Genomic DNA, 10,884 nt, shown 5'->3' with positions numbered 1-10,884 from the left:
GTGTTTATTGGCTAATCTGGTAGACTGACATGCTTAGAGTAAATATCTGCGATTTCAGAACAGAAATCAGCCACTAACATTGTTAGAACACCATGTGTTCGTCTAAATGTATCACAATTGAGGCAGAATATCCTAAAGAAGACTCCTTTTTAATACAATATCAGTACAAAATAATAAGATAAGTGATAGCAAGCTACGAGAACATATAACAACACTGGCTCCATGTTAACAAATAAGAACTTTGATTCAAAAAGATAATCATTTAAGTAATTGTAACTCATGTTCAAGAAATAGGAAAGACAATATGCATATTTTCCTTTTTTTAATGTCACATGACACGTCATCATTTTAATATCTAGAAGAACACATACAGTCATTGATCACATTCTATAGCGTCCTTATCAAACCTTTTAAGTTTTTCTTATATAAGTAAAAGGAAAATGGGTAAAAAGCTTTGTTCCAGTTGGAAATAAAAGTAATGAAAAGTTGAAATGAGCCGGGCCATGAGAAAACCAACATAGTGGGTTTGCGACCAGCATGGATCCAGACCAGCCTGCGCATCCGCGCAGTCTGGTCAGGATCCATGCTGTTCGCTTTTAAAGCCTATTGGAATGGAAGAAACTGTCAGCGAACAGCATGGATCCTGACCAGACTGCGCGGATGCGCAGGCTGGTCTGGATCCATGCTGGTCGCAAACCCACTATGTTGGTTTTCCACTATGTTGGTTTTCACATGGCGCGACTCAAATAATGGACAATACCTCGCAATGACACAATAAGATTCTGTTGTTCAATATCTATATATGACGCATTAACTTACCATTAGTCGCTATTTCTAATATTTGTCAGATAGTTATTTCGTCTGTAAAGAACGGTTCTTGTCCTGCTTCTCTGTCTATCCGTTGTTCTTCCAGGAACTTGTCAACAACACCTCTAGTTTTGAGTTGCTCCAGTATTCACGTGAACTTCCATGTCTCCTCCTTTTTAGAGAGTAAACGCCAATGGCGGCCGATTTTTAACAACAGTGAGCTGCCGTTGGAAAATATATGCGGTATTCATTTAGAAATTCGAGTACTTAGAGAAAAATCCTTGAAATTCTCGAGGGTGACTTTTTTGTAGTTTAACTAACGCCATTTACTTTACCGATAGCTGCACCAGTTTTGTCACCGTGCATCCAAGTTGATGTTAACCGATGGGATGGGACAGACTTTAGTCTTAATTCGCCACTGGCCGTTCCAAAGCGAAGCACCACTATACACACCCTTTCGGACACTGCTTTACTTTAACGGTTTGAGGCGGCATTGAAGTGTTTTTCTCTATTGCATACTTATTGTTACCGGTGTTCTTTGGTTATCATATTTACCTTCATAAACTAAACTGTTCGTTACTAAACGATAATAAAAATTTTAACTGTAAATGTCTTTAGAATGCTCAAGGTCTGTGGATGAAGCAGCAGAATGATGTTTAAGTGCATTAAATGGTCTGTAGATTTGAAATTTAACTATATCTGCGTTAATTAATTTGTAGTACTACTATGTAACATCATTCGGAAACTGTATTTGTTTTCAAAACTGTAGTGTTTCTTTTTGATATTTTATCCATATTACACTATATAGTTTTAATGATTTATGATTGATATATTTAGATGTCATTGACCTTTTTATGATACAAGTACTATCTAGGAGAACATGGCCACGCTTTAAGATAGATTCCTTTTATGCATTATTAAGACTCATATTAATAGAAATATAACTACTTAAACGTCGATTCGTATGTTATATTTTCTCATTTATATTATTTTCTCTGCTGGCGAGTAATACATTTATTTACACTTTTCTTTACTTTTAGAACATGGTGGGACTTGAAAATGAGGTATAGTGCGCACCTTAAACTTGATTAAATTAATCAGTGGCGATTTGGACACCAACAGAGCCAAGGTGGTGCCAAACTGCGATCTTTTATTTGTTTTATTTTTATCCTTATTGTGTAACTATTTTACCTTGTTTATGTAAAAAGTAAAAAGTAAAGTGTTTGTATATTAAAGTGTCACCGCTACTAAAAGGGCCAGCCAAGTTGGCTTATGTGACACCTACATACATTGAGCAGCATTACTTCAGGATTCCTATTTTTATTAATGCCAGGGACCAGGCAGGTAGGCAGTCGGTAACCATTATTTAACTAGCTGGCGGCTCAACCGTTCTCTCTTCAGTAACTAGTCCCGCCTCTGACAGTGCTCGAACCTTCGACCTTCCGATTGCGGGTCATGTGCCTTATCCATTAGGCCACCGCATGTATGTTTGTGTAAGTATCTATCACTTGCAAATCTATACATACACTTCTGTACATTCAAGGAAGTACTCGTATCTCATATTACAATGCGACGTTTGTAAACAAGCGTTTTGGGCTCGAGAGGTTTCCCCCATTACATTACCATTACCTCTAAAATCAAAATCAAGTTTCAGTCTCGGAAATATTGAAATCAACCCCGACGGAGGTAATGATTTCGAATCTTTTTGATTTTGATTTTGAAAGTTCCATGTCATATTGTAATTCATTTTGAAAAATTAAGTTTTGTGTATCTTAAAACAATTTTTGCTTTCTGGTATCCTGGATTTGACTTTTACTTTACAAAAACGATATGAAAATAGATCTTTATTTTCTCATATCAGTCGTAGCATTTAGTGAACGTCTTCTATGAAGTTGATAAATATATTGCCAATTCACTCCTGTAGCAGGACAACCGTTTTTAATCTACGTGAAAAATTTGCTAAAATTTAATATTTTAATCAGGCATTTTGGATAACTTGGAAATAATTTGCTAAATTCAATTTTTTCTTTCTTTGATACATTAAGTCATGTACGTAAGGCATTTTGTATGTTGGTGGAACTTGAAATTACAGCTATACGCTGTAAAGGTGTCATAGTCTAGGATTAAAACTGTACCTACTTCATGTTTATCAAAGATCCATCGGTAAAACCGGCATTGTAATACATTTTGCAATAATACTTTTCTGTTAGATTTCTTATATAGAATATAAAAAGAAAGCATTTTTTACTTCTCGTAAAAAGAGACTCGATGGCCGTTTGAAATCAGAGAAACGTCTGATAAACAGAGAGAGTTAGATATATGTCGCATGTCGGCTTTTTGTACACTGTGTGATGTGATACGATGATAAATTGTTGGTATCTAAACAACCTAGCCGAATTGACCTATTCCTAATACAACAAACTAATTTTTAAGTGGGAATGAAAGGAAATAAGAACGTCACCAAACGTAGCATGTAAGACAGTTACAATAAGCTTGTCAGGAAATATTTTCAAGAAGAGATTCAATTCGATTAATGGTTTTTGTATTAATGGTGTTGTCACACTTTTTCCAGCTATTCTCTTATATGTTAAAAGAATGTCATATACAAATATTCTTTTGGATTGTCGATACCGGTAGCTCATTTACATGCAGTGCTTAACTACTTCAGAATATTTGCTAGGTACTCGAGAAGAAGTAGAACTTAAATTATATGTCATTTTCGCATATTTTTATTTTGAAAAATATCTCTGCTCTGTTTCTCAGCACAAAAATATGTTGAAAGATTTCAAATTTTTGAGTTTTATTGATATTAGGTCCGAAACAACATCGTAACAACTGTGAATGTGCTAGGTTAAGCAATGCACTTGAACAAATATCATGTTTATTACGCATACACAGTTGTTGCATACGAATACAACAAACAAAAAACTAACAACTGTGATGGCGTACACGAACAATAGCAGGGGCGAAACTGTTCAAAATTTTGTTTACTGAAAGTTTACTTTTTGTTCTTTTGAATTTTGGCCCTTTTGGAACTGTTATGTATTTTTTTTTACTAGAAATTGTTCCGCAGACATGGGAGCTAATCAGTCAAATCAACTACATTTGTGTTTGGACGTTCAAGCACCAATAATACAATTAAGATTATCGGCAACTTCTCCTAAATTGTGGAGTGCATTTGTGGAAATGCTTTGTAGTGTTGATGAATTAAGGCACTGTTACGAAAATGTTTTGAAACATTTACAGGTATGTTCTCTGTACATTATCCCCTTGTGTAAAAGTACTAGCTCGTCTATAAGGATGGACTTAATCATGATACGTATCTGCATATTATGCGGAATGAAAGGTTTGTGCCTTAATTCTAAATGCAAAATCGCTTCGCCAGTTATATAATAAAGATAATTAGTTCACTTAAAAAGCATTTGAAACATATTATTTTAATTTCGTCAGTGTATATATCGTAAATAGAGCTAAAACGTCTACAACTGCAATGGGAAAAACTACATCAAGGACGAGGTTAGTTCCTTAAACGGGCGCTATTTATAAAGACAGTTTGCCTAGAAAATAATACATGAAGCATAGATACATCAATCCTTTTTAATGATAGAAATGACAGTTTTAAAAGTAAGTTAATTGCATAATTGAATGTTTATATTTTCATACACAGTTTGCTTGTTCTTGCTCACATTTATGTAAATGATGTAACAAACATTGTATTGATATTGCACGCAGGTTTCTTGATAGTTGTTCCATCAGGCAATGTAAGCATTCCGTAGAGAAATACAACTACATCTTATCAAAAGGGCAATCTTTAATATTCTAATTCATTTTCTGTCAGAAAAGTAGAAAAGGTCGCATCCTATAACTATTTCCATCTCTTTCATTAAGCTATTCGTCTCGCAAACTCCATTGATTCTTAGAAAGACCAATGACATCTTCTACTAAATAATTTTCAAATACCTCAGACAAAGATTAGAGTTCTAATAAAAAAATGTACTGCTAAAAGAATCATGTACTCGCCCATGCCCGCGCCTGAAATAATGCTCAGAAGGGTACCTGTAGTTATCTTCCACCATCAAAAGAAGGAACGATCGCCATATGACCTATTTTGTCAACAACTGGGAAACTACTCTATAGAGTAAATATCTCTTTACTTAATAAAAGTGTCAGCATTTCCTACTCATTTGACAAGATTGTTTCTCCTTTGCCATTTGGTTTAGAGGCGGACAGTCGGTTGGTTGATATGCCATGCCTATTCTTGAAATGTTTAAGTTAAGCTTACAAATGCATGCCTCTATGAATATTCAAAACAATGAGAAACACGAACTCTACTTGAATGATTAATTGCAAGTAAAATTACAACAATCCAGAAATCATAACTGTTTCACATTTTCCTTTATCTTTTATGAATTGGCAAAGTTTTATCACTCGTGTTTGGCACGATTCGTCATATTATGGCTTTCAGTGTTATTATATTTTCATGAAGTCCATTCAATAGATGTGTAATATAGTTCCGCTTAAGCCGGTGGTAGGGACGTGAGAGGTGTTGCATATATTATTACCTCTCTTGAATGGACTCAATCAAATAGAAAAAGTGAAAACTTCACAGTCTGCTATTTTTGTTTTTTTTGGTTACATTGTATGCTTCCAAGGGATATTTTTACAGATTTTATTAACTATCACAACAGCAATCTTTAAGTGCCGTGTGTCGGCAGTAAAAAGTACCCCCGTACTTTGATTCGGTGTTATATTTTCTGGTCCGTTGGGATCATGGAGTTCATTCAATAGACGTGTAATAGAGTTCCGCTTTAGCCGTTTCTAGGGTGCGTGAGAGGTGTTGCACATTTTATTACCTCTCTTGAACAGACTCAATCAAACCGAGTCTGCTATTATTCTTTTTGGGTTGCATGCTATGCTTCCAATGGATATTTTTACAGATTTTATTAACTATCACAACAATAACCTTTAAGTGCCGTGTGGCGGCTGTAAAAAGTCTCCCCGTACTTGTATTCAATGTTGTTATATTTTTTGGTCCTTTGGGATCATGGAGTCCATTCAATAGATGTATAATAGAGTTCCGCTTAAGCCGGCGCTAGGGGGCATGAGAGGGGTTGCAAATTTTATTACCTCTCATGAACAGACTCAATCAATTACCAAGTCTGCTAATATTTCTTGGTTGCATTCATTGCTTCCAAGGGATCTTTTTACAGATTCTATTGTTTAGAATGTGGCTGCCTCAATGTTTGTTGTAAACACGAAATATGGCTTATTTCTTGTAAAATCCTATTTTGGATAATTGTTTTCTCAAAGATGATAACGGAACCCTGTAGAAGTTTATTGGGAATATATAGAGATTACATGCAATGAAATAAATACATGACTGAACACTCCACGAAATCTTATTAACTGAGAAATACATATCCAATACGCTATTTTCCGTTCAAAAGGCCACATTTCTTTTTTGGATTTTCTTAAAATGTCAGTTCTTTTCTTTTTGACGTATAAAGATTTTACCGATGCGTGCGTCATCAAGCATTTCAGCACAAGAACCGTGTCAGTTTTGTTCTTTTTAACATCTGCACTGAACATTTTATTGTCTGTATGTGTTCATACCTTGTTTTAACATTGTATATGCTCTGTCTATGCTCAGTTCAATTTAAAATGATAAATGTTATTGGCTAACGTTTGGCAGGGTGGAAGTGACAGGGTAATTATATATACTGTGTTGACAGAGAATTGTGTGACATGATTAATGCATAAAGTGACTTAATTCAACGATCAGATTAGCGTCTCCGACGAGATCTGAGGCAATTACGCGTTTATTCAAATTATTACCATGTCAGCACAAATAGTAATCTGAATTAATCAATCTTAATCTTGCAAACATATTTTATTCATTGATAATTCATCCTGTTCCTGTCCTTCTGAAATTTCATCGTGAGGCGTCACCTATTGCATCGTTTCTTATGCCTATTAAGTGACAGCTATACTTCAGAAACGTCATACTCAAGATCATTTAAATTCTGTAATTCTTTCTGAATGCGCCTCAAATCGGATTGTAACTTTCTTATTCTCGTCCTTCTTTCGTGTTCTAGTATTGACCTTGCACGGCGTAAACGTGGAGATGTCCGACGTTCGGTACCTGTATCCACTTCTGTTATAAGACATGCCTCTTGCATTGGTGGTACAGCTAGCGTATTGCCATATTTTCGACGTCGGCGAATAGGGGCAGAATATGCTTTTGTTAGTGTCTTTTGTTCACAACCAGGTAAATCTGTATTGGACGGAACCTCGAGAAGGTCCATTTGTGGTACATAAAACTTAATAGGTTCTTGAGCAATTTCAGATTCAGCGTCATCCGATACTCGAGTGTCGCATGTTTGCGTTTCACTTTTTTCAGAGTCTTGCTTGGATACATTTGCCATTTCCCCTCCCTGTCCAAGCTCTAGTGCCTCTTGTCTCATTAGAGGATGTGACGATCTGCTTCGTTCTATTTGTATATTATGGTACAAATGTCCGTCTGGAGACGTCGGTGAACCTTTTAAATCTTCATATTCATGTTTATAGTTTACACTTCCAACACTGAATCTTGGGCGTAGTTTACATAATTTTGTATATGCATAATTTGTAGCTACACGTATGCTCAGTCTGTTGGCCCGTCGACGGAAAGGTTTGGGTCGCGGACGCGTGTCTTCGCCATGTTCAACATGGCCATCATCAGAGCGGTCCTCTGACACTCCCATACATACATCGCCAGCATCTGATATGGAACAACACCTGCAATGAATTTTTACCAAGTGAATGTTCAAATAACAAAGTGGCCAACTAGGTATAATCGCCTAGCGGATAACTGATTAATTCTATCTTATGACTAACAATAAACAGAACACAAAAACAATCTATTGAAATAAGTAAACTTGCATAAATCTACAGTCACAATTTTGTCAACTAATATTCACATTCCTCGCTGATAAAAAAGCTTAAGAGTCAAGCACAAACATCCAATAGGAAAAGGCATATTCAAAGAACGTAACCGCGCACTTTCATGGAAATATTGGTATGTGCGACTGTATACACGCGCACAGTGGCTGAGTGAATAAAAATATGTACACAGTAACACAAACGAACGCAGTAATAACAAAAATGTAACAAACAGACATAAAACGTACATGAAGAAAGAACATAGCTAGGTACCACTTTGGAACGGTCAGTAGCAAAATTCCCACTGGGGAGTTTAAACTAGCGAACCAGCGCCACACCTCACTCTTAAAAATTTATCGTTTTCATATATATAAGGCTGTGTAAATAAGATTACTCCCCGCAAAGTGAATCCCTAACACATGAAACAGTAACCACAGAAACACATTGTAAAACACAAAATATGCTCATGTAAAGATATATGAATCAAAATTCATGGAACCGTAAGCATGTGTACTCAATGACTCTGAAAAGCCAGAGCACCATGGGAAACACCATTAAGCGGACGATGAAGCAGGGCAGAGGACAAATATGAAACCAGTCAATCCCAAAAGGGGTATGTAAGAGCTAGCTACTGTAGTGTCCCTCAGTTGTCCCGTCATCGCACAGTCAAAGATGACGGCGTAGTGACCAACAACACTAAACGCTCATTCTGCCTCAGAAGTTCAAAACAAATGGGTCATAGCCTTTTCAAAATGTTTAAAAAATAATGGTAGAAAATGGCTTTGTGCGAGTACTGCATGGAGTTTGTAAATCACATCTCAAGTTTCCATTTATTTACCAGTCTACATGTAATATTAAAGGTTAGCGTGCAATTTATCAACATTTTGCAAACGTATAATCTATTTTAACGAGTAACATATGCGCATAAAAAGGAAGCTCGTATAATGCTGTACATAGATTTTCTCTTGCTGACTTATATATATTGTAAAGAGAACTTATTTCATGAAAATGTGAACATTTTGTCATAGTTGTTCAAAGGACTTGTAAACGTTAAACGTACAAATCTCTGTCTTGTTCCCACCGCCGTCTCACATCCGGTGACGGGTCCACTCTAGATTCGGGTAATGCATACAACAACTCTTTCGTAAGTTTAGGATATGGTTTGACAGGTATCTCCATCAGTCTTTCAAGGCGTAATATCTCTTGATCTAGCTAAAATATCAAAAGTATGACTTAGAATTACAACAAAACAGATTAGATGATTAGATATCTTACTCCTATCGTAAGTTTATCGCGTTTCTACCAGTATTTTGTTACTTTCTCCACCTATTTGTCAACGGCTTAAGATTTAACTGTAGTAAAATCCCGCTTATGACGGTACTAATGGGCGTAAGGGGTGTTCATAACTTCTCATGAACAGACTCAATCATACCGAGTCTGCTAAATATGTTGCTTGGTTGGTTCTATACTTCCAAAGAATCTTTTCACAGATTTTATATCAATAAATTTATTCCGGTTAAAGCCGGTTAAAGTGTTTTTTCGTGAACGTCACCATAGTTTTGTTAGTCAATATACAGATATTGACTTGAGTAAATATGTGTTAGTATTTGCGAAATACATTTTAAAATGTTTGTCCCTCTAAAACAGATAACCTTTAAAAATATTGTCTTCTTTAGTTTGTGGTTTTGTGCTGATTTAGGCAGGTTAAAAACATTTAGGAATTGATATACAAAACAAGTCAAAATTGTAATAAACAAATACAAATGTATTTGAACTAAAAGCAGCAGTGGAAAACGCCCTTTGATAAAAAGTTCAAAAATGTTACTGTTTCATTCATCAAATTCGTAACAGGATCTTCCGTAATTTGCGGCTTTTTTTCTGCAAGATTCAGAAATTCTGAATGTTACCAAGGATGTTAGAAAGGCTATTATTGAATATCTGCAGAAGTAGTTAAAAAGGATTTAACAATTCAAACAGTACTCTACAGTTGTTAAGAATCATGTGTCAACGTTTCTTAAACCCGGTGACCATCTTTAAACTATCGGTCAAACTAGAAAGCCGCTCTTTCTCTGTTAGTCCTCAATGAGTGTTAATTACCTCTATGATTTCCCTTTTGTAAACCCTGTTTTGTACTTCAGCTCTGTAAAAGTGTTCTCGACGTTCATCTACTGCAAACCTACGACAATTTGCGTCTACTGTGATACCTGACGCAGCAATAATAGGCTCCCCTTTGTATGTCATGATTGCGTAGATCTTTAATAGAAACATCACATATGATGAATATGAAATACCATTTTTGCTTTCGTTTGTGTTTCACTTGCTTTACTTTTTTATTTAATCAGTTATATCTAAGTAAATAAGATCATGCTTGTAAAAATGTGTCATTATATTAAAACACTGTTTATTTAGTATTTACTATGAATCTCGCGTACCAGCTTAATGGAACAAGATTAGGGAGCAAGCTTCGTTTTTACTTAAGGTATACAAACCATAATTGGCAATACAATGATAAGAACACTAATATTATACATGTTTTGAAAGCATGAATTGGTAAAAAAAATTATTCCGAAATATAAATACTTTTCATACAAGCAATTTCTCCACGAAGTAAATCCAACAGCCAGACTCCCGAGTTATGACCATTAACAAAAATCGAGACAACACATGAATCGTACTTTATAATTGTCCTTTTCAGTAATTACCAAGTATACACTCATTCAACTTTCATAAGCATCTTATAATGCGATCTAATAAAATGAATTTCGTTCTAAAATTTGATAAAACAATCTTTTGGCAGCGTTTAAAAAAGGGTATAATAAAAACATGTTCACGTAGCTAATCGTAATCCTTTGAAGTAAGAAAAAAGATCTAGAATAAAGACGAATCTTAATTAAAATCAGTTTCTCATCCCTGATCCTCATTGAACACATCTATTATGTTTATTTCATAATAAAGAGTAAATAGTGTCATACACTGGCGCAACAAATTAATAACATATAATGTTTTAAGGATTAAAAGAATATAAAATAGAAAAAGTGAATATGCTCCTGGTTGGGTTTCACCCCTCGACAGTAAATTAATTACGGTGACACATCCCAGGTCATTATGTCTAAGGACAAGGTCACACTGATCTAAAATTTGTGAACTCTCCATATC

At 35.2% G+C, this 10,884-nt stretch overlaps 1 protein-coding gene across 1 annotated transcript; it reads right to left on the bottom strand.

Annotated features, from left to right (window-relative positions):
- Positions 1 to 5,670: 5,670 nt before the first annotated feature.
- LOC123558927 (uncharacterized) lies at positions 5,671 to 9,992 on the bottom strand. Its single transcript, XM_053544856.1, has 3 exons — positions 9,826 to 9,992; positions 8,789 to 8,940; positions 5,671 to 7,584 (listed from the first exon to the last, which is right to left on the bottom strand). Exons 1-3 carry the CDS (start codon positions 9,967 to 9,969, stop codon positions 6,792 to 6,794), a joined length of 1,089 nt encoding a protein of 362 aa, XP_053400831.1. The 5' UTR covers positions 9,970 to 9,992; the 3' UTR covers positions 5,671 to 6,791.
- Between the last annotated feature and the right edge of the window lie 892 nt (positions 9,993 to 10,884).

The sequence above is a fragment of the Mercenaria mercenaria genome, chromosome 5, assembly GCF_021730395.1.
Source record: "Mercenaria mercenaria strain notata chromosome 5, MADL_Memer_1, whole genome shotgun sequence".
In the NCBI taxonomy this organism is placed as follows: Eukaryota; Metazoa; Mollusca; class Bivalvia; order Venerida; family Veneridae; genus Mercenaria; species Mercenaria mercenaria.
Note: the sequence above shows the minus strand (reverse complement) of the source record. Positions and strands in the feature narration are given on the sequence as shown.